The sequence below is a fragment of the Protopterus annectens genome, chromosome 7.part0 (assembly GCF_019279795.1).
Source record: "Protopterus annectens isolate FY-2018-M chromosome 7.part0, PAN1.0, whole genome shotgun sequence".
NCBI classification, from domain to species: Eukaryota; Metazoa; Chordata; order Ceratodontiformes; family Protopteridae; genus Protopterus; species Protopterus annectens.
In genome coordinates, this window is record NC_056739.1 from 905313152 (window position 1) to 905338532 (window position 25381).

At 42.1% G+C, this 25381-nt stretch overlaps 1 protein-coding gene across 1 annotated transcript in view; it reads left to right on the top strand.

Moving 5' to 3' along the window:
* CACNA1D (calcium voltage-gated channel subunit alpha1 D) overlaps positions 1-25381 on the top strand; it is a 5051180-nt gene that overhangs the window by 2526077 nt on the left and 2499722 nt on the right. The window contains exon 16 of the mRNA XM_044077483.1: positions 23878-23992. Coding sequence (XP_043933418.1) covers positions 23878-23992 — 115 coding nt within the window. The remainder of the gene's footprint in view (positions 1-23877; positions 23993-25381) is intronic.

Below are 25381 nucleotides of genomic sequence, written 5' to 3' on the forward strand. Positions count from 1 at the left end.
GCCCCAGGGAATGCAGAAATCTAAGCAGTGGACTACCTCCACTTCGAAATCCGGGAGTTGTAAGCCACCCACTTATGGTAAGAACTCACAATGACTCACCTTCTCCCGACCTCCCTAGGAGGAAAACTCTCCTTTCACTGAAGCACCTGGGCCACCATTACCAAAGACCAATGGGTTCTGAACATTGTGTCTCAGCGATGCAAATTCTCCTTCCAACACCCTTCCAACCCCAAAAGGGTTCCCAGATCTACCACCAAATCAGTGGGCAGAGGCTCAAAAGCAAATCCATTCCCTGCTCTTTTTGAGGGCAGTAGAGCACGTTCCTGCAGAATAGATAGGCCAAGGCTTCTACTCCAGACTTTTCTGGTGCCCAGAAAAGAGGGCGCCTGGCACCCCATCCTCGATCTATCCATTTTAAACACCTTCCTGGTGATCCCAAAATTCAATATGCTCACCCTCCAGCAGCTGCTCCCCATGCTCTCCAAGGATCCTTGGCTAGTCACCCAGGACCTAAGAGGCCTACCTCCACATTCTTATCAGGGAATCATGCAGAAAATATCTCCGCTTCAGGGCGGGATCTCAACACTTTCAGTTCTCTGCACTTCCCTTTGGCTTATCTACTGCTCCCAGAGTTTTCACGAAATGCTTGGCTCTGGCCATTTGCTTTTGCAGAAATATTCAAATTTACCCCTACTTAGACGACTGCCTTATTCAGGCAGACGGCCAGGAAAAGTTGCTCAAACACCTGGCCTTTGTAAAGAGCTTACTAACCTCCCTAGGATACACAATCAACGGAAAGAATTCCAAACAGGTGCCCACCCAAAGGATAATCTTCCTGGGAGCAAGTCTGGACACAGCATCCCAGATGGCATACCTTACACTAGAGAAACAAATTTTCCTGTCAGCTTCCTTCTCTCAACTGGCCACCAGGCCCCAGCTTTCTGCAAGGGAAATCCTGCAAGTGCTGGGGTTCATGGCATCTTGCATACTCCTCATTCCATATGTCAGACTGCATATGAGGAAACTTCAGTGGTACCTAAAGAACCTTTGGTGTCAACACTCTCAAGACTTGGAAACTCTTCTACCTATTACTCCTTGCCTGAGAAAGGAATTTCTTTGGTGGGCAACAGCCTGCTCCCACAACAAGGGAGTGCCCCCCCCGCCCAGACCCTCACCACAGATGCATCAGACTATGCTTGGGGAGCACACCTGGAAGGCAGGTGCATACAGGGCCAATGGAGCCCACAGCACATCCCCCTGCACATCAGTCAAAAAGAAATTATGGCTGTGCAGCAGGCCTTGATAGCTTTCAAACCCCTTCTTTCTCCAGCGGTTCTCCTGATTAAAACAGACAACAACACTGTGATGTGGTACATCAACAAGCAGGGAGGGACTCTCTCCTACCCTCTGTGCAGGCTGGCCATGACCCTTTGGCTCACAGCCTCTTCCATGCAACTACACCTGTTAGCACAATACCTACCAGGCTCTCTCAGCTCCCTGGCAGACCAATTAAGCAGAAAGCTTTTGGACCCACACGAGTGGCAACTCAACAGAAATACCTTCACCTTAACTCAGAAATGGGGAACCCCGAAGCTCGACCTCTTTGCCTCCCACACAGACCATCAGCTCAGCAAATTCTGCACCAGGGAGCATCACTGCATGGCTTGGAAAGTGGATGCCCTGTCCTTCCCCTGGGTCAACCTCTCAGTCAGTGCCTCTCCTCCCCTACCTCTCATCCCCAGGGTACTGCTCAAAGTAAGAGAGGAAAAACCAAGGACCATTCTCATAGCTCCAAAGTGGCCCCGATAGCACTGGTACCCCTTGCTGCACAGACTGTCCCTGCTGCCTCCATGGCATCTGCCTCAAGATTCCAAACCTCCTAACCCAGAGGGAAGGGGAATTCATGCACCCCTAATTGCAGACATTCAATTTGGCAGCTTGGCTTATTCCCTAACCCCAAACCAGTCTGCCATCCTCAGTAAACAGGTTAAGGATGTTATCCATGAGGCCAGACGTTCTAGCACCAGAAAGTCTTATGCAGATAAATGGAAAGGTTCTGCACCTGGATCCAGGCTAAGGGGGTAATACGGCACAGCCCTCCATCCCTCTCATCCTGGATTACTTAGCTGACCTACTACACAGTGGCCTCTCTTTCTCCTCTATAAAAGTTTCATGCCTGTGCTATTTCTGCTCATTTTCCCACTGTGCAGCCCCTTTTCTCACCCTTTGATTAAACAGTTCCTCAGAGGGGCTAGCAACTTGAGACCCCCCCAGAAGGGCACCAAAACCAGCTTGGGACCTTAACTTTGTCTTGGAAAAGCTCACCCTGCTCCCTTTCGAACCAGCTTCTTCTGCAGAGCTAAAATTTCTCTCCTGGAAGACAGCATTCCTTCTGGCCATCACTTCAGCCAGAAGACTCTTTGAGCTGCAAGCACTCATGGCTGTGGAACCCTTCATCATCTTCCATGCAGACAGGGTATCCCTCAGAACTAACCCATTCTTCATCCCCAAGGTGGTGTCCAGTGTGGCTCTCAACCAATCTATTCATTTGCCTACCCTCTTTCCTAATCCCCAAAACTAGAGGGAAATGATTATCCACTCTCTAGATGTGCACAGACAGCTCAGATATTATCTGGACAGGACTAAATCCTTCAGAAAGTCTGATCAATTATTGGTTAGCTTTGCTACAGGGGCATAAGGCAAAGCCATCTCCAAGCAAACCATTTCCAAATGGATAGCACACTGCATCCATGTCTGCTACAAACGGCATGGTAAGCCTTCCCCAAGGGAATCAGGACACACTCCACCAGAGCAGCCTCCATCTCTGCAGCTTTCCTCAGAGGAGTCCTCACCAGGGACATCCTGGAGGCTGCCACCCGGACATCTGTTCACACTTTTACCAAGCATTACCACCTGCCTCTCTTCTCCAAATCCAGGGCAGGGTTTGCCTCTGCAGTCTTCCAGGGCATTCTAGCCAGCCCCGAGTTTCCTTGACTGCCTCCACCCTTTTCCTTAGCTTTGGGAATCTACCCAAATGTGATGACTGCAACAGTAAAACACAAAGAACGTAGTACAGTTGTGTACACTTACCATAAATGTAGATGTTCGAGTGTATTCACTGTTGCAGTCCTGGTTTCCCTCCCTCCACCCCCCTTATTCTCTTTCTCCTTTTATTACCATTCTTCCCTGTTGTTCTCCTTTCCTTACAAGGGACATATCGGTATTTCTTTTCCACTGGTGGGGTTCTTCCACCAGAACCTGGCTTCCTACTTTGGGGGGGTCCTGACAGGTTAGGGCAAGAAAAACTGATGTAATGGCATTGTCTGCCTTCCTTTATACTCCTGACGACCTGACGTCAGTCCTCAAGCGACAGCATCCAATGCAGAAATACTAAGTCTCTGGTATTCAGGCCGGCCGAGGGCTACCCTGGCAGGGATAACCCAAATGTGATGACTGCAACAGTGAATACACTCAGACATCTACATTTATGGTAAGTGTACACAACTGTACTTTCTCAGGAATATCCTTCCATAGAGCCACCCAGGATCTAAAGTACATGGGGACTCTGTCCCATCAGTCAAGAATAGATGAAGGTTGACTACATCAGATAAAGAAGTTATGTCTTACCATGACTTTCCATCTGTGTTGTCAATCTTCTTCTATTCTTGGTGCCCCCCATAGATTCCAGGTGAAGTGACCTGTTGTCCTGGATCTTCTGTTAGGGTTTTCATTGGACATGGCTTCCTCATTTGGAATTAGTTTCCTTCTTTTGTTCTATAGTTTTGCAATCTCGATCTGAGGTAATTAGAGAGTGGCATTATGGGTAGACTACTAGCTCAAGAGTTTTTTGGTTGGTGTGAACTATATAATGGCTGGGTCAATTCTGAGGGTCAGAACCATAACCCATCAGTCAAGAATAGATGAAGATTGCCAACACAGATGGAACATTATGGTAAGACATAGCTTCTTTTTTCCTATTCATTATGTCATCTACAGTTTCTCTCATTATCATTATTAACTCTTGACTTACTTTTCCCTTTTTTCCCAAATATTGTTTCCTGTAACTTTTTATTTAAATTATTTTCCAGCCTCTTTTCTATTATTTTCATAAAATAATTATAATCACAATTATTTAGTACTTTGTCTCCAATTTCCAGTGCCTTCTTTTTTTCTTTTTCATATAAATTTCATAATTGCAACACATATTTCTTCTTGTTCAAAACCTTCCTCTAACCATTCATTTAATAATTCCACAAAGAACTTCTTATGCCAATCTAATATGTCTTTATACATATGATATTCTATCCCATCCAGTCCTGTTGCCGATTTAATGTTTACCAATTTTAATACATTATTTACTTCTTCCATTGTTATTTCTTTGTCTAAGGCTTCATTATCCTGTTTTGTTAACTTTTTGTCTAAGTCTTCATTATCCTATTTTGTTAAGTTTTTTAACTTTCCTATTTTATTTTTTCTTATTTTCATAAATGTTTATGTTTATATATATATATATATATATATATATATATATATAGATATATATATATATTTTTTTTTGTTTAATAGTCATTCACTTTCTCCTTTTTCATTTATTTATCTTATTATTCTTTTGTTTTCGTTTACTATACTACTCAAATAAAGTACCACCTCTTCCTTTTTTCCTTGTAAAAATGCTTTTATTTAAACAACAGCTTTTTGATTTTCTCTTGATTTTTTAATTCAACTCATATATATGTCCTTCTATTCCCATGTTGCAGTATTCATACTGTGGGATTTGCAGCCTCCAGGCGACCCGATGTCTGCTCCTATACAAAAGCTTAAGGTGTCTGCCGTAGGTGCGTGGGATGTCACACGTAGGGCATTAAACCTTGGAATATAAATGTGACATCAGCACGCACAGACCTCAGAACTTTTCAGCCCCAGTTGACGATACCTTCGACTGCTTCGCTCCTACGTCCGAAGATTTCTAAAAGATAAGTACCCCATTGGAGTTTGCCTTTTCATACTTAGTTAAGCTGTAGCTTGGTTGCTGTAGTTGTTTTCTCTAGCTGATGTTGGAGAAAAAGAGTAAATGTAGTTGCAGGGGCCAGATTCCTGCACAAAGACTCCCACGACTGCTGTGTCTTTTGCTTAGGTAAAGAGCATGACCATAAGGCCTGCTCTTTTTGCCAATCTTTCATACCCAAGACCTTATGCAGCCATCTGGCCGAGTTGAATCTGTTTTTAGAGAACCAAAGGCTTTAATGTCTCATGCTTAGGATGGATCCTGAGTTGGCCGCCCAAGCCGAATAACCTTGAAAGAAGGCCAAGGTTTGCAGGCCTTCTCCGGACGCCACTCTGCCTTCAGATGTTCTGCCGTCTACCGTTCTAGGGGCCGAAGGACACCCGGTTACTAAGACAGTTCCGGTGGCTCCTCTGGAAGAGGCCGCGTGTCAGTAACCATGGAAAGCATGTCAGCGGAGTTGATTCAGAAATCAGACATAACCGACGTCGTGGGGGAACCATTGCCTGACCGGCCAACCGAGGCTTCTTCTACTCCAGTGCAGACCTCTTGTTTCCCCTTCTACGCAAACACACACTCCTACTAAAAGGAAGCAGAAAACAAAATACTTGATCCCCATGCCTCAAGCAGCCCCAGACTGGGAATCCTTCACTTCTTTTTTTGATGCAGGCCTTTATGGCACTTAGGCCTACAGGTCCGACTCCCACTAGCATCCTTGTGCTGAGTCCTAGGCCAGCCTCTGCCTCCTCCCTGCTTTTAACCTCTACTCAGCAAGCAGTTACTCAGGAAAACCCAGAACAGTCTTACTCCTCCTCTGAGGAATTTGTCTCCTATGTCTCTCAAATTGCCTCTCCCATAGACTATTACTCACCTGAAGAGGACTCTGTTGAAGGGGACTTCCCACCTGAGGACTTATCACTTGGGGAGACTATTTCAAAAATGAAAGAGTATTTCAAGTGGGATACTTCTTTAGTCTCTGAAACCCAGAAGAGATACTTTAAGCTTTTACAGCTTGACTCCCCTTCACCTTCAGCCAACCCTCCAGTACTGCCAGCTTTCTTGGATGCCTTCACTTCTGTTTCCAAGAGCCCAGACTCTCAACATCCTGCCCCTAAGAGGCCGGATAGTTTTTACAAAGTCCCTGATGACTACAAGTTCCTAATAAAACCACCATTGGCCGACCCAGCAGTTATTGCAGTATCCACAGACAGACAGTCTAGGCAATTGCCTTCTGCTTCACTACTGCCATCCGATAAAGACAGCAAAACCATGGACAGAATGGGAAAAAAGGTATAAACCTCCTCTACCCTAGCTTATAGTGCTGTAAACTACCAAACTCACATGGTGAAGTTTGCCCTGGACCTGGTTTCTCAGGCCACCACCTTGTTGGCTACCACCCCTGACTGTCCAGCCAAATCTGACATTTCCTCAAAATTGTCCCTGGCCACCCAAGTAGCCAGACACTCTATCCACTGCAGCTGTGATGCAGCAGAAGCAGCTGCCAGATCTGCTGCAACTGCATTAACCTTGTGCAGATACTCCTGGATAAGACTACAACCTCTGCCAGATGATTTTAAAGCGAAGATCATGGATGCCCCTCTTGATAACAACCTTCTATTTGGCAAAAATGCTGCAGAACCTTTTTAAAAACTTGCAAGAAAAAAGCAAGAAACTGCAGGACATTAAGCACTTGCTGGTGTCCCCAGTGCCTAGATACTACAGGAACTATAAATGGCCGAAATACCTTATCTACCGATTTTTAGGAAACCAACCAACTACAAGTTTTCTGTTATCGACCCCTCTACCTATAACAAACAGGTTGAGAAGTTTGGGGAGGAAAGGGAGGTCACAACGACAACCCAGCGTGGGCAGAACACAACAAATGAAGAGGAGACGCTTTTGAATACAGGTCTGATTCACAATATCTCTTCTATTGTGTTAACACTTGATCAAATTGCTCTATTGAATAAGGGACTTTCTTTTGTCCCAGCGAAATGAGCCGACCATGCAGAAATGTTAAAAGATCTTAGACTTTTAGGCAGAAACCTAACTTTAAAAACTATCTATAATGAGGGGAATATGAAAGAGGCGACTTCCTTTAAAAGGCCAAGTACATTTGTACCAAACACACATTCTGTAGTACAAACATTTGTTAATATGTGTGAGAATGATTTTAGACAATTCATCGCTTCTTCCCTGACGTCAGTGCGACAGGGGTATAAAAGAACCAGCTGACGCCATTTTCTTCAGTCTTTCTTGCCGTGCGGTGCCCGAAGCAGAAGCAGTTCGCATACTAGGGCATGTTTCTGTAATATGTCTAGTCAAGACTCCTTAGCCCTAAATAAACTTAAGAACATGTATTGCATAGAAATCAAACCAGCTGACAAAGGTGGAGGAATTTTTGTTCTAGATAAAGACCTGTATTTAGGTCAGATGAGATCACTTATAAATTATGTGAATACGTATCAACCTATCTCTAAGATAATTGTCAATAGTATAATGGAGAAGGTTTCATTTTTGATTTTTTATTTATTAATGACTGATCATATAAATGAAGAACTGTTTAGATATTTTAATGTTGTACATCCTCTAATCCCTAGGAACTATGGTTTGCCTAAAATTCACAAGAACAAATATGTTCCACCTATGAGGCCTAATGTGTCTGGCACAGGCTGGTGCACAGAACCTATGTCAATATTTATAGAGAATAATGTACATACATTGCTGGATCAATGTCCAGCAATTTTGAAGGGCACAAAAGAAAGTATTCCTAGAGAGGCTACACAATCAGCTATCCAACTGTGCATGATGACTGTTTGTTACATTAGATATTGAATCCCTTTTTACTACCATTCCTAATGACTGGGGAATTGATACTATTAGAGAGTTTCTCACTATCAGGAATTGTTTTTCCAACAATAAAATTAAGCTTATATGCACATTGTTGGAAATTGTTCTAGAAAACCATATCTGTGTATTCGAACAAGGATTTTATCTTCAGAAAGTTGGTGTGGCTATGGGCACTGCTTGTGGCATTAGCTACGCCAACTTGGTTCTAGCACACTGGGAACAAATGTCCATTTTATCAGAGATCAATGCATATAGTGAACACATCATATGGTACGTCCGTTTTGTGGATGACATTTTTATGTTATGGAAAGGGAGCATAGATGAACTCAGTTACTTTGTTCACTATATGCATAGTACAACAGAGATGTTCATCGTGCATACAGCTGCAGTCATAACAGATGGGTTCTCCTGCCGTCAGGCGGGTCCTTGGTCGGCCGAATTCCAAAGTCTAGGTCCGGCATCGGTTGTCATCGCTTCTTCCCTGACGTCAGTGCGACAGGGGTATAAAAGAACCAGCTGACGCCATTTTCTTCAGTCTTTCTTGCCGTGCGGTGCCCGAAGCAGAAGCAGTTCGCAAGTGCCGGTCGGCCAGCTCCTGAGATTACGAATATTTTTCAACCGAAGACTTCTAGAAAGCTAAGTACCCCGTTGGGGAAACTTTTCTTGCCTCAAACCGATGTCAGACAAAGTTAATAATTACATTTCATGTGGGAAGCAAATACCGCATAAGGATTTCCATTCCCTCTGTATACCTTGCTTAGGCCCAGACCACGACGTCTCGGCCTGTCGTTTTTGTTCTACATTCAACAGATGCACTATTAGGCATCGGGCGGAGTTCGCCCAACACTATTTTGGCAAAAAGTTTAATTACAACATGTCATCGGATACTCCGATTCCAATTTTGAGTAAACGACGTAAAGATAAGGACTGACATACGAGGTCCGCGACTTCTACCGACACCATGCTGAAGCCGACTACATGTGCTCCGGTTCTCAGCGAGGCACCTACGCAGCCCCTGACTACCGATGACACTTCATTAGCGGTGCCTTCTGTGCCCGAGGTCGCAGGCTCTTCGGCCCACACCCCGACTACAGAAACCGAAGTCACTCTTGGCTGGAAAACTCAGAGTTCAGACAGGCCTGCCACCTCTCAAGGTGTCTTCAGGCCTTCTTCTTCTTTTTCCATTAAGGCTTACACTAAATCTAAAGCAGCCATGCATTCTAAAAGACAAGCTCCACAGGGCCCCTCTCAAGGCCCCATGCCTAAAAAGCAGATGCTCAAATTGGCTGAGGATTTGATTACTCTTATCAGGGGTTCTCAACCCCCCCCCCTGGACAAAAGGCCCAGAGTGGAGGAAAAATACACTTCCTCGGACCAGGCCTCCATTACTTCAGAGCATTCTGAGGACCAGGAACATTCTTACTCCCTTTTCGATGATTCTGATGCAGAGGAGTCCATTCCCTCTGTCTCCCCCCCCCGAGGATTACTCTTTTGGGAAAACCTTGCATACCTTGAGGGAACACTTCCACTGGGAAGGCCAAGAGTACTCAGACTCCAAGAAAAGGCTCAGGGATTTCCTCTTGCTCCCTCAGCACAGGCCTCTGGCTATACCTCCCGTCATAGACATATTAGATGATGTGTATTCAGAGGCCAGCCTTAACCCAGATTCTTTAACTCCAGCACCAGTCAAGCCTGACAGGTATTACCGGGTGCCTGATTCACACCAATTCCTATAGAAAAGCCATGCGCCTGACCCAGAAACTATTTCACAGGGTCCCAAGGGAATTAAGGCCTCCACTGCCAAAAATCTATTACCTTCAGAGAGAGATTCCAGAGCTTTAGAAAGGTGGGGGAAAAAGGTATACACCTCGGCCACTTTAACCATGAGGGCATTAAACTGTCAGTTCCATATGTTAAAGTATCAACAGTTTTTGTTATCTCAGTTGAAAAGCAAAATGTCACAACCTGAACAACCAGACTTGAAGGAGTTGCAGGATTTGTTGCATAGTGCAGAGCAAGTGGGTAAACATACCTTGCAATGTGGTTTTGATGCTTTAGAGGCCTCTTGTAGAGCTGCTGTTACAGGATCAGTCATACGTAGACATGCTTGGCTCAAAGAGCAAACCTTACCAGATCATGTCAAAGCTAAATTACTAGATGCACCTCTTCAAAAAGATTTATTGTTTGGTGTTAAAGCTGAGGAGGTATTAAAGAAAATGGAGGAAAAGGCAAAATCAATGCAAACAGTGAAAGATTTCCTACAGGTACAACCGCCACGTTTCAGTAGAAATTGGCCTTCAAAAAATTGGTCCTTTCCAGCCACAGACAGACCTCAAAGAGGTAGATACAGGCGCCCGAGAGGTAGAGGGCAATCTCAAGGATCATTTAGAGGCAGACAATGGCAAACACCTACACCAAGAGGGGGTGAGGATAGTTCACAGCCATTCAGAAGCAGACCCAATGACTTTCCCCTTTGCATCCCAAGCAAGGCTCAAATGACAGCACCTTTAGGCGGAAAACTGGCATTATTTTTGAAAAATTGGCATATTGTCACAAAAGACAAATGGATCCTGGACATTATAGACAGAGGCTGCAGATTCCACTTACACACCCTTCCAAAAATGAGAGGCATGCCAAGCCTGCCACACAATCAAAGGGCAGAGGCACAAAAACAAATTTCAGATCTCATGGACATGAAAGCTATTCAAGAGGTACCTGCACAAGAACAGGGTCAAGGTTTTTATTCCAGACTATTCCTGGTACCAAGGAAGGGCAAAGATTGGAGACCTATTTTGGACCGATCCATCCTAAACACATATTTACTCGTACCAAAGTTCAAGATGCTCACATTACAGCAGCTTCTTCCCATGCTGGGCAAGGAGTCTTGGCTGGTGACATTGGACCTCAAGGAGGCATACCTGCATGTCCCAATCAGACAAGATTGCAGAAGATACCTCAGATTTCTTGCAGGTTCATCCCATTATCAATTCTCTGCATTGCCCTTTGGCTTATCTACTGCGCCCAGAGTGTTCACGAAATGCCTGGCATCAGTAATTGCCTTCTGCAGACTTCAAGGGATACAAATATACCCATATTTGGACGACTGCCTGATCCAAGCGGACAGCAAACACACTCTTCTGAAACACCTGGCATTTGTAATAATGTTGTTGAAATCTCTGGGATACACAGTCAACAAAAGAAGTCAAGACTAATACCCTCTCAAACAATAATTTTCCTGGGTGCCAGCTTGGATACAAACACCCAGATGGCCTACCTCATGCCAGAGAAACAAGGGCAATTAACTCAATACTTCAGAAAACTGGCAACCTTCACCAGGCTGACTGCAAGGAAATTCCTGCAGGCTCTGGGATTCATGGCATCTTGCATCCTGCTAATCCCATGTGCAAAGCTGCATATGAGGAAACTTCAGTGGTACCTAAAAAACTTATGGTCTCAACACAGCCACAGTTTGGAAACAATCATACCACTGATTCCATGTCTTCAAAAGGAATTTCTGTGGTGGGCTCAAGCATGCCAAAGAAACATAGGTCTCCCATTCTGCAAGCCTCAAGCAAATCAAGTCATCACAACAGACGCCTCGGACTACGCCTGGGGGGCGCACATGACAGATCGGTGCATTCAGGGCAAATGGTCACAAAAAGAAAAGCACCTACACATCAATCAAAAGGAAATGCTAGCAGTAATAAATGCTATTATGGCTTTCAAAGACCTACTGCATCCAGGGCAGCTATTGATAAGAACAGACAACACCACAGTGATGTGGTACATAAACAAACAGGGAGGAACTCATTCATATCCCCTGTGCAGACTAGCCATGTCCCTTTGGAACACGGCTCTGGAATTGCAAATCCAACTTCAAGCACAATTCCTTCCAGGTAAGGAAAACACACTGGCAGACAACCTGAGCAGAAATATGACAGATCCACACGAATGGAAGTTGCATCCTCAAGTTTTTACAATGATAATTCAAGCATGGGGAAGGCCAGACACAGATCTCTTTGCCACCCACAGAAATTACCAATTGACAAAATTCTGCTCAAGGACCTTTCATCCACAGGCCTGGAAAGTGGACGCACTCTCTTTCAGTTGGACAACAATGACGGTTTATGCCTTTCCACCTCTTCCACTGCTGGCCAAAGTTCTATTAAAAGCCAGTGCAGACAGACCGAAGATGATTCTCATTGCTCCAGACTGGCCAAGACAACACTGGTACCCACTCCTGAGGAGCCTGACGCATTCCCCACCATGGATCCTGCCTCTAATGCCTCTTCTACTGACTTAGCACAACTTCAAAACTCTTCACAGTCAGCTGAAAACACTCAATCTAGCTACATGGAGAATTCCTTAAATTCACAGCAGACCCTACTTTCCAAGGAGGTGCAGGATGTCATTTTGGAGGCCAGAAGGCCTTCTACTAGAAAAGCCTACTCCGCAAAATGGAAACTTTTTTGTGTCTGGAATCAGAAAAAGGGTCAGAATCCGGGAATACTGAATTTACCTCAAATACTACAGTACCTAGCCGAGCTGCTAAGCAGTGGACTTTCATTCTCCTCCATCAAAATCCATGCCTCAGCCATTTCTGCAGAGTACAACACTGATCCTCCTTTATTCTCTCACCCTCTCTTAAGACAGTTCCTCAGAGGGGCTAAGAATATAAAACCCCCAAGGAAGCAACCAGTACTGGCTTGGGACCTCAATTTCATTCTAGAAAAACTAACCCTGCCTCCTTTTGAGCCAGCTGCTTCAACAGATCTGCAATATTTGTCATGGAAAACAGCCTTCCTTCTAGCTATCACCTCAGCATGCAGGGTTTCGGAACTACAAGCCCTCATGGCTGTGCAGCCTTTCATCATTTTCCATCAGGACAGAGTTTCCTTATGAACCAATCCTTCATTTATGCCAAAGGTAGTATCCAGGGTAGCCTTGAATCAGGCTATCCACTTACCTATGTTTTACCCTAATCCACAAAACAAAGGGGAGAGACTACTACATTCCTTGGACATTCACAGACGGCTCCGTTATTATTTGGACAGAACAAAGCCTTTCAGAAAATCAGAACAACTCTTTGTGTCCTTTACCACAGGTGCTCAAGGGAAGCCTATTTCCAAACGGACTATCTCAAAATGGGTAGCCCACTGCATACGCTTTTGTTACTCTTTTCATGGTAAAACTGTACCTACAGGCATCAGATCTCACTCCACAAGGGCCACAGCTACCTCTGCTGCTTTCCTCAGGCGGGTTCCTACCAAAGATATTTTGGAAGCAGCCACTTGGAGTTCTGTACATACTTTCTCCAAGCACTATCACCTACCATTATACTCCAAAACTAGAACGGGCTTTGCCACTGCAGTCTTGCAGGGCATCCTGGCTCCTCCTAGTTTCACTTAGTGCCCACCCCTTTATTAGCTTTGGGATTCTACCCATCTGTTATGACTGCAGCTGTATGCACGATGAACATAGTACAGTTTTGTACCTACCATAAATGTAGATGTTCGAGTGCTAATACAGCTGCAATCCAGGTTTCCCTCCCTCCTTCCCCTCTTGGGACAGGCCTTATGGCTAACACCTCCTCATACAACCTCATTGGGGTATTCTTTTATGGTGTATTTGCTTGCAACTACTGTTTTTTGATTATATTGCATTTGCCTTACTACATAAATTTATGTTTTGCCTTCCTTCTGGGGGCACCTGACATCTGGGGCAAGAAAAACTGAAGAAAATGGTGTCGGCTGGTTCTTTTATACCCCTGTTGCACTGACGTCAGGGAAGAAGCGACGACAACCGACGCTGGACCTAGACTTTGGAATTCGGTCGACCGAGGACCCGCCTGACGGCAGGAGAAACCATCTGTTATGACTGCAGCTGTATTAGCACTCGAACATCTACATTTATGGTAGGTACAAAACTGTACTTTTCTAATGTTTACCTATAAATACTCCATGCATGAAAGAGTTTTTAGATGTTTTACTAAGAAAATTTTAACTTAATCAAGTATCTAGCAGTATTTACAGGAAACCTACTAGAAAGAATGCTCTGCTTCATAAGAATAGCATGCATCCAAGGCACATTCCTCAGAATGTGCTAAAGGGGCAAATATATAGAGTGTTAAGGCTTCATAGTAAAGACATAGATGCACATGCAGCCCTTATACAATTGAAACAAGAATTTTTGAATAGAGGCTACTCGGAGAGAGAAGTAGATACTGCTATAGATGAAGCTTGGTCTCATAGAATGGATAGATGCAAACCATGTTTCAGGAATATGACTGTTGCAGACACTACTAATGAGTCACTAGTTGCTACAAATGAAACTTTTAGAATTGTTCTTCAATTTTTCTAGTGATATTAATGATTTCTGTGACATCATAAGGAAGAATTGGAGAATTCTGCATGGTGTCCCATAATTGATAAATACGGTTGGTAATGTACCATCATTTTCATTTAGGAACATCTTTGTCATAGAGATGGCTCTAATGCAAAGTTATGTGAATCAAATAGGGTAGGGACTTTTTCTTGCAGGAATCGTACAGTGTGTAAACATATTTACCCCAGCTCTTCGTATATGCACCCTTCACTGAATTTTACTCTTAAACTAAATCATTACGCTGAATGTAAAACAGCTAATTTAGTTTATTTTTCTTTTTGTCAGAAATGTCATGCCTATTATAGAGGCAAAACCAACAGACAATTTAAAGACAGAGTGCTTGAACACATTAGGGATGTTAAAAATAAGAAGGAGAATAACGATTTAGCAGTACATGTTCTACATAATGATTCTACACATACTTTTAAGTTTCTCATATTACAGGTTATAGATGTAGACATTAGAGGGGGAGATCTGGAAAATCATACAGAAGAAGCTGAGCAGAAATGGATTTTCTTGCTTAATGCTGAGAAATTTCCAGGTCTGAATGGTGCCTACTCTGTTAAACCTTTTTTGAAGGTACGTCCCCTCAGACATAAATAAGATAATAAAATAAACTAATTCATAGTAATATATTTACTTATTTTTAATAACATATACCAAAATAAATATTCCTTTTTAAATAGTTTTTTAAGAGTTTTTTATGAAACATTTTTCATTTTTAAAGCTATTATGATGTAATATGTTATTATATTTATGATCTATTTTGTATTTTCTTACAAGGTTTTTAACTTAATTATGGTAATTTGTCAGCTGATTGTTAAATGGATATTTAAAGATGGATTTACTTTGAGATAATTTGTATGATGAAGCGACTTTAGTGTTGTGAAAGTGCTTACCTTGTTCTATTTTTTGTTTATTAAATTACGTTTCTAGCCTTGTAGGCTCAGTGCATTCATTTGTTTTGTTTGGCTTCTGTTTTTACTGCACTTTTCCATACTCTGCTTTCGTCTGTTTTATTTTTGTTTAATACTACAGGAACTACCCTGACAAAACATCCTTTGTCAGAAGGGCCCCTTCCACCTCTCGCCCTTCCACTACCAGACCATGTAGGGGATCTCGGAGACAACCTTATCCCAGACCCCCTCAACCACAATCCCCAACAAGCATCCCTTTCCGGATAGAGGGGCACCCTCCTCCGCATGCCTGCCTTGCCCAAGTGCCCCTGCCCACCCGCCTCACCCAATGCCTCCCCTTCTGGAAAACAATCGCTACAGATCTGTGGGTTCTTTCCATCATCCAGAAAGGATACTTTCTTTCCTGGAAAGAAAAACCTACACCAATAAGGATTCCTTTCCCTCCCAAAAATCAACTCCCTCTACTTCCTCCCATCCTGCGTGAACTAGTCTCCCAAGGAACCATAGAACCAGTTCCCTCAGGACAGGAGGGACTAGGCCTCTACTTCCGCCTTTTCTTAGTCCCAAAAATGAATGGCCCCTGGAGGCCAATCCTGGACCTCTCATACCTAAACCTGTTTTTACAGGTCCCCTCCTTCAAGATGCTCTCCCTACAAACTCTTTTACCCCTCGTCCCATCTCAAGCCTTCATGGTTACTCTAGACCTAAAAGATGCATACCTGCACATCCCAGTCCAACCATCCCACAGGAGGTTCCTATGCTTCTTTGGGCCCTCTTCTCATTATCAATATCCCAGTCCGACCATCCCACAGGAGGTTCCTACGCTTCTCTGGGCTCTCTTCTCATTTTCAATTTACTGCATTGCCTTTTGGCTTGTCTATGGCACCTAGAGTTTTTACCAGGTGCGTAGCCCCAGCCATCGCCCATTGCAGAACCAGAGGAATACAAATCTACCCTTACTTAGATGATTTTCTCATTTTGGCAGAATCAGAATCCACCCTTCTAGCAAATCTCATGTTCACCATGTCCCTTCTAAACAACCTGGGTTTCAACTTCAACCTCCAAAAATCCTCTCTCCTGACACAACCGGACAAGGTTTTCCTAGGGTGCAGAATCAGAACAGATCTCATGAGATCCTTCTTACCACCAGACAAGGTAAAATCCCTCTCTTCCCATTTTCTAAGTCTGTTGACAGAATCACACCTAACTGCAAGACAGTTTCTACAAACTGTAGGTCTCATGGCTGCCACCATCCCCATGCTCCCACTAGCAAGGACGCACGTGAGGAAATTCCAGTGGCACTTAAATAATGTTTGATCTCAGAGCCAACAACCTCTAGACAAACTCATCCCCCTTCTGCCCTGTCAAAAATCAAAGCTGAAGTGGTGGATTCAGCAGGTTTCCGACAACCAGGGAATTCCTCTGCAGCTCCCTCCCACTTCCCAGTCTGTGCACACAGATGCATCAGAGCTAGCATGGGGAGCAACCCTGCAGGACTACAGGGTACAACAGTGCTGGTCCCCTGCCCTGCAAAAACAGCACATCAGTGTCAGGGAACTGCTGTCCTACTTGCCCTAAAAGTCTTACTTCCCATGCTGCAACCAGGGATACTCCACATTGTGACAGACACCACTACTGTCATGTGGTACTTAAACAAACAGGGAGGGACAAAGGCATACCAGTTATGCCGGATAACCCAGCTAATCTGGGAAATAGCAGCAAAATACAACCTCTTCATGACAGCTTCATACATCCCCTCTCAGGAAAACAAGCAATCCGACTTGCCCAGCAGAACCACCTTTCTGCAACACGAATCGTTGTTGCACAGGAATACCTTCCTACACATAGTCCACCAGTGGGGCACACCACAACTGGATCTGCTTGCCTCACCCCAGAACAGACAACTGAACAGATTTTGCAGCAGGAATCACTCACCACTAGCCTAGAGAGTGGATGCCTTCAGGTTTTCATGGCAGGGAATGTAGCTATACACCTTCTCTCCCTTCCCACTAATTCAGAGTCTTTCTGAAAATCAAGAAGGAACAACCAAAAATCTTGCTGGTGACTCCCTATTGGCCAAGGCAACACTGGTTCCCCCTTCTGTTTTCACTAGCCATGGGAAATCACTACAAGTTACCCCACAAGGTGGACCTACTAACTCAACAACAGGAATCCCTCCTGCAACCACAACTGTATTTATTGCAACTAACTTTGTGGGTGATCAACTTTTGATCCCTTTTAGACAACACTACTCAGAAGATGTGCTATCGGTCCTGAGGGAGGCCAGGAAACCAACTACTAGAAAAAAACTACTTATCTAAATGGCAGAGATTCTTGAAATGGTGTTCTCTGAGAAACAAGGACCCATTTCTGGCAGATCCTCCCCTGGTCTTGAACTATACCTGCAGATTCATTAAGGAGGGACTAGCTTACTCTTCTGTCAAAGTCCATCTCTCAGCCATTTCTGCATGCTTGCATTTACAGCCGCCTCTTCTTTCCAGACTGGATGTAAAACTTTTCTTGAGAGGGGTCTTGGACATCAGACCACCAAGAAAGCCCATCCCTCCTACCTGGGACCTCAACTTCATGCTGGAAAAGCTTACCCTACCCTGTTTTGAGCCCACCAGTACAGCATCACTTCAAATGTACACATGGACAACCATCCTATTAGTGGCCTTTGCCTCTGCTAGAAGAGTGTCTGAATTACATGCCCTGATGGCTGTCCCTCCTTATACCAACTTCCACAATGACAGGGTTACCGTATGCACTAACCCCTCCTTTATGCCCAAAGTAGTTAACGGACTATCCTTAAACCAGTCTATTCACCTACCCACCTTCTTCCCCTCCCCTATTAACTCCACGGAGAGGATTCTCCATTCCCTTGATGTACATATGCAACTGAGATTCTACTTGGACAAAACCAAGTCTTTCAGAAAATCTGACCAACTGTTCATTTCCTTCTATCCTAGGGCCTTGGGTAAGGCAGTTTCTCCTCCTGGTTCAGAAAATCCAGCCTTTTTTGCTACTTTCATCATCACAAACCATTGACTCAAGGAATGGAAGCATATTCTGCCAGAGACATAGCTACCTCTAAGGCCTTCATGAAAGGCAGCCACCTGGTCCACAGTCCATACCTTCACCAAGCACTACAAGCTGGACAAGGTCTCTAGAGCCAGGGCAGGATTTGCCAGGGCAAACCTGCAAAGACTCCTAGAATCCTCCACCTCGGCCACCTCACAACATTCCTCCTAGCTGTGGTACTCTCACATAGTATGAATACTGCAACATAGGAATAGAAGGACATGTAATTGTTGTGTAAAATCTTACCATAACCATAGTGGTCCTTCTCTTCCATGTTGCAGTGTTCCTTCCCACCCTTCATCCCCTTGATGTCCTCTATCTCCTCTCATGTATCCCCCTCACTACAGGCCACTTTCTACAGTCCTGCAGGGATGTTTGCTTTTGCTTCTCGTTGGCCTTATAGTCTTTTCTCTGGGCTTCAAGTTCTGAGGTCTGTGCTTGCCGATGTCACATTTGTACTCCATGGTTTATGGCCCTACTTGTGACATCCCATGCACCTACGGCAGCCAGGCTTAAGCTTTTGTATAGGAGCAGACATCAGGTCACCTGAGAGCTGGAAATCCCACAGTATGAATACTGCAACATGGAAGAGAAGGACATCTATGGTTATGGTAAGATTTTACACAACTATTCTTTCTTTCTATCAAACATTTTGTTATTTCTCACTTAATATCTAAATGCATAGTTACTTACTTTGTATTTCTTTTTCATCTCCTTTCCTTTAAAATGTTGCCATTCCAGGTAACATTTTTTATATTTGAAATGTATCCACCGACCTGTTCTTGTAGAATTCTCTCAAACCTACATGATCTTTCCATAAATGTCTAATCATACATTTACTCTTTTAATACCTTTATCTATTTTTATATATCCACCTCTTTCTTGAATTTCTTTCCAATTGCCAAATTATTTGAAAATCATGTATATTTTATTCCTTCTTGTATAATTTTCAAACTTTCAGAAATAATAAAATAATCTATCTCTGTTTTTAAATTACTTCCTCTGGATGTCCACTGTTTATTATCCCAAATACATAACTTTACCCATTTAGTCACTTCTGACATTGTTTTTACTTCGCCACCCTCTTTTTCCCTTTTTCTTAGGTCACAATTAAAATCACCCACTAATATCAAATCCATAATCACACTTGCATAATACAGTATTGTTTTAAACACCCCCTATTTCTCTTTCTTTGTCAGATCTGCATAAACTGCAATAATTCTGTAAACCTGGTGTTTCCATCTCACATCTACAATCGTTACGCTAACCATTATTAACAAGGTAAAATCCACAATTCTTATTGATCTTTTACATAATATTCCTATACCTGTACATGTTTTGTTCATCACTTATTACTCCCATTCCTTCATTTCCTTTTTTTCTATTCTTTTTTCTTTTAATATTTCACCTTCTCCTGATTCAGTTGTCTATCATCTGCTCCTCTTGCACTTTTTCTTGATCTCATTCTATTCTTCTTCTTAGTCTTATCTCTTGCTCAGTCTCGACTTACTTTCTCCTTGTGTTCTTGTATATTTTCCTTGCAGTTCATCCATAAATGACCTGTTCTTTTTCACATTTAAAACATTTCAATTCACATCTTTTTGCATCTTGACTCAGTTTGCAACAAATGTTAACACTTCCTTTTTATCACAATTATTAATGGAATGATCACTTTTTCCACAAAAACAAAAATAATTTTTTTATTGTCCTCAATATTTCACTGTACCTTTGTTTCTATTTTTTTATGCTTGGAATATGCACTATCTTTTTTTTTTCATTTTTCATTTTTAATATGCCATTACATCCCAAATCCCAGTTCATAAACATTTGTTATCTTAAGTTTTAGTAATGTTCATCACTTCTTTGTATACAGTCTTTAAATAGTCTTGCAGTGTCTCTTTTTCAGCATCAGTTTGAAACTGAACATATATTTCCTTTTTTGTCTCTGTATTAAATGCTTGCAAAACCTGGATTACACTTTCTCTTTAACTCATATTGTCCAAAAAATTGTGTGTGTATTGTCCTGATTCAAGTATAATGTCACAAATCATCTTTGTTAATATGAATGAATGCTCTTTCCTCTTGTGGAGAAATGCCCAGCAGTGCTATTATGTTGTCCCAAATGTCATACCTGTCTAGTTCTTTTTCCTTTTTCAACTTATTACTAAATACTTCTTTTTCTTGATTCTGTCTTTTCTTCTTTCTCCCTCTTTTATCTATGTATGACTTCTTCTTCTTCTCTTTCACCACTTCCTCCACTTCTTCCTAAATTATATCCGTAATATCTGCCCATGAAATCATCTTCTCACTTTCCAGCTCACTCTTATTCATTAAATCCTTTAATAAAACATCATGCAACCCTCTCAACTGGAGAGTTGTAATAATGCATCCTTTCCAACTGTCTCTATCAACTTCAAACAATTGCTCCTGGAAAATTACTTCTGAATCTTGTTAAGATTTGACCACTTTATATTTTCATGAACAAACTCTTGTCCCTTCTTGATACGTGCCAACACCTTTCCTGAAGGCTTGCATGCTTATGCAACATCCAAGTTGCCTATAATTTCCTGTTGTGACGGTTTGACTGCATTAATACTGGGTCTATATTAGAAGATCAGCTGTTTTGGTGATCGAACACGTAAACATCGATCTTCTAATATTGAAAGCAAAAAAACAGTAAACGGAAGATTTAATGCAGGGAAAGATTTCCCTTGACCGTTCACCGTAGTTTGCTATTTCCCTACTGTTGAGCGATCTCGGAGTTGGTATATTTAGTTAGGGTGAGTGTGGGGGGCGAAGCCCACCCACTTAATGTAGATGTAAAGTAATGTTTTTTGTGTTGTGGCCGAGGGAAGTTCGACTTTGTGCGGTTCAATATTAGAAGATCGATGTTTAGTTGTTCGATCACCTAAACATTCGATCTTCTAAAATAGACCCTTCGCACCAAACAAAACTTCCAGTTGCTCTTTCTCACTCCATTCATCTGCAACCTCCTCACTACTTAGTTGTTTCTCATAATGAAACAACTGCTGAGTACTATTTCTATCCACCATGTTTCTTCCTGCTTCTGTGAGCTACCACTGCACCTGAAGCAGAAGCAGGAAGTGTAACAACAAAAAGTGTCCCCTGCTCGAAAAGAATAGGTAAAGGTCCCAGATGCCCTGGCCAGATTTCCTTAGTGTAGTATGAGTACTACTTTGGGTCTCCCTTGAAAAGAGGTTACTAGCCATGTGGGACTAACCAGGGCAACAAAAGATAAAAAATAAATAAAATGATAGTGAAAATCCCTGAAGAGATAAACTTTAAATATAATCCCATATTTCACTACCTCCACCTCAAGATGCTAAATTCTAAGGCTGACCTACTTTTCAGACCACTGACCACTAATAAATATCTTCAGCTTCTCTTTCTTTTGGTACAGTGCTGCCCAGCTTCAGACATGGTCTTATTATTCGTATTCCTAAGGTTTCTCTTCCCAACTCTCCTAGTGACTACAGACCTATGCAAACATTCTCCCTTTGGTGAAAATTCTTTAAAAAAGTGATATACAAATACTTGAATAAATTCAGCAATACAGTCTGCTTACCTGACAGATGACATGCTTTTTGGGCCAAACACAGACTCAAACTCTGACTGCAATGTATGCTTTTACTGCTGAAATTTTCTCAAAGATTAAGAAAAGTTTATTAACTGGTGCCATTTTTTAGCTCTCAAAGTACTTTTGAAGCTTTAAAATAATAATCGTAATGATAATGATAACACTGAAAATAATCCTATTTCTTAATCAGGTAGGCCAGCTAGACACGCAATCATTTTTCAAGAGTGGCCAGGGAACAACGTCTGGTTAAATGACTTGCTCAGGTTCACTCACAACCTTCAGCTAATAAAATGATCAAACTGTGGTTTCTGATGTGACACAGTGGTTTAGGAGCTATCTTTGTAATGGTTGAACTTTTTCCACGCCAACTGAAGATGGTTATTTCTCCTCAGGTTCGTGTAAGGTTGGTTTGCCACAAGGTTCTGTCCTGGGACCCTTACTATTGCCATTACACATCAGTAGCCTTCCATATTTCTTGACTTTCTGCTAGGGCTTTTTGCCTACTCAATTCACTTGCCTTTAAGTTGCATAAATATAGATACTACACCACTGGGCTAACAAATTATTGGTACAGAACCCATTTCATGCTGTATGCAATAAGACAATCAAGCTGTGCTAACCTAATTTTTCATTAGATACCTGTGAAAGATATTTCCTAAAACTTGCCCCTGTTGCATACAGTAGTCATTCATTCCAAATTATTGAGCTGCAAGATATCTCACAATTTAAAGAAAAACTGATAGCTCACATGATGAATAAATACAAATGCACGTTTTAAAGATGCTGGCTGTCATATATAGTTAAGAATTGCAACATTTCATTTTGTAAATTGATGTTTGGTTCTAAACCTTTGGTCTCTACAGCCTGAACGTTAAGTAGGTCTTCTTTACCATATTACATTCCATGTCTTTCATATTATTGTGTTAAATGTGCAGTTGTAATTGGAATACTCTTGCTTCACTGTCTACTTGAAGTTTAAATTCAAAAGTATTATTAATTATATGAATGTATGACTTTTCTATGTGTTGCCTTGAGGCCCATGTAGTGGCTCAAAATGGTCATGCACCATTCCAACATCCTGGTTAACAAACTTCAAATGAATAAGTAGAAGAACACAGTTATATCTCTCTGACATGTTCTGTTTGTCAGATTAAGGAGGTGCAGTGTAAACTCAAAAGTGATATTCAGCTGAATTTTTCTTGTTGAAAAGAGAATACATTGTGGATTTCAGGGCAAAGATCTTTAATGAGAAGGCAAGTGTGAAAATAAATACCAGTATCATAAGTACTGTACAGCATTTTTTGTAATGAAGATAGACATTCCAAGTGTTTCAAAGGGAGCCCCTTGTACACTCGGTTCATAGCTGATATGTGGTGGTGCATATTTGGGGACTAATATAAGGGAGGTGGAAATGAGGAGGGGTTTATATGTAGTGGAATACATGTACAGATTTGTTGCCTTTTAGCCAAGAAATATGTGTAAGACGTTAATGTCAGATCAGATGGGATACCTGCTTGTTTATGGAACTGTGCCACTTTAATAGGGTTATGTCAGTGAGACAGAGAGAAAAAAAAAATCAAAAAACATCTAAGATATCTGTCGTCAGTACATCATCAAAGAAGTGACTGAGTGCTGCTTGGCTTTGGATTCTACTGTGGTAGATTTCAAATTGATGACATATCTTCTGCATAGAGTGGAAACTTTTAGATAAAAATTTCAGGTAAAGTTTGGCATAGATCAAGAACAGTATTAAATTTGAGCCACAACTTTAGGGAACCCTATTTAGCTATCCACGGAAATGAGCCATCGAAAAATTATTAACATGTATTACATTTTAAAACATTTAGTTTTAGTCTTGTCATTTTAACTATCAAAATGTCTTATCACAGTGGAGGAGAAAGTGGAAATGATAAAATCGCTGCCAGACTTGAAAGCAAAAATGTTATCTGTAACATTGTTTCTTGAAGTGAAAAAATAGTTTTCTTAATGACCACCATAAGTACAGAAAGAAGATTCTGTATTTTTCTTAAAATAAACTTGATCAGATATTCTGCTAAATGTTTTCTTAGCTATTGCTGTGGACAACTTGGCTGATGCTCAGAGTTTAAATACAGCCCAGAAAGAAGAAGCAGAAGAAAAGGAGAGAAAGAAGAATGCCAGGTAAAACTGATCTGTTAGACTACTGTGGTTGTAATGGATGGCTTGATTAATTGAGTCCATCTGCCCTGGTATATCAGCTGTGCTTCACAGTGAAATTGTCTGTCGGTCTCCTGCAGTTTTCATGGTTACTTGGTTTAATAGATTCCATCTACCCTATGTACCACACCCATGGTGAAGATGACCTTGCTCATTGGAGTGACAGATGTGTGTGGTCTGTAAATAAATGTGTCGCCTTCCAGTATGCAAGGCAGAGGCTGCAAAGAGAAATATATTGCACATTAACCACTAGTTCAGTGTCCTATGCAATTCCTCAATGCACCAGTTGCTGTTAGTCATGGACCCATATAATGCAGTGTAAGGGCTGACATCCCAAGGCAAGGTGCACAGCATAGCATCTAAGCATCCTGCATAGTCATAATACTTGGAGGGATGATAACTGGAAAACTAGAAGTAAAGGATGCCAGCATAGCAGCCTCAATGGCTGGACTACAAGAAGCTGTGATGTAGGAACGTATTCTTATTTGCTGACTACATGAGGTGGGAAGGGAACAGTGCCTCTACTTGGTGGTGGTGTGTGTGTGTGTGTGTGTGTGTGTGTGTGTGTGTGTGTGTGTATGTGTGTGAAAGGTGCATACCACTGGTATATAGGAGAGAGCCACTCAGTTCAAAGAACACTTTTAGTTACACGGGATTGATTAATCATTGCTTAGTACTACTTCTTATTTGCATACCATTGTGACTTTTTACTCAGTGGCTGATGTTACTGCTTTGCTGTATTCTGCAGCCCTTTTGGGTTATTTTATGGAAAGTTAAACCCACACTTGCTAGTACTGCTGTTGTATGCCATGTGGCTATATTTGCACTATGTGTATGTGCACATAGGGAAGCTCAGCCCACATTTCTTGCATTGCTATGTGTATTAGTATGTGTGTGTGTGTGTGTTTGTGTGTGTATCTATCTGTCTATATATATATATATATATATATATATATATATATATATATATATATATATATAAAATATTGGGTCTGTGTCATCTGATTAATGGACCAAAGTAACAAACTGTATAAGATGAAAAGTAAAAACATTAAACTGTCTTTTTTTGTTAATTGCTGGTGAAACAAAAGTGGCTTTTTTGCAGGAGGAGAGGCAAGCCCTCTTGCTCCCCTGCTCCCTCTTTATATATATATATATATATATATATATATATATGGGTCTACTTCACAAGCATGAAATCACACGTAACAGAAGAGGAAAGGACTGACAAGAGAACTCTGAAACTTCATTTAAATGAACAACCATGTAGCCGACAGGTTTCCCATGGTAAGTAACCACTGGACCAACAACTAATGGACAGTACACCTCTTCATCTACAACCCACCTAGGTGG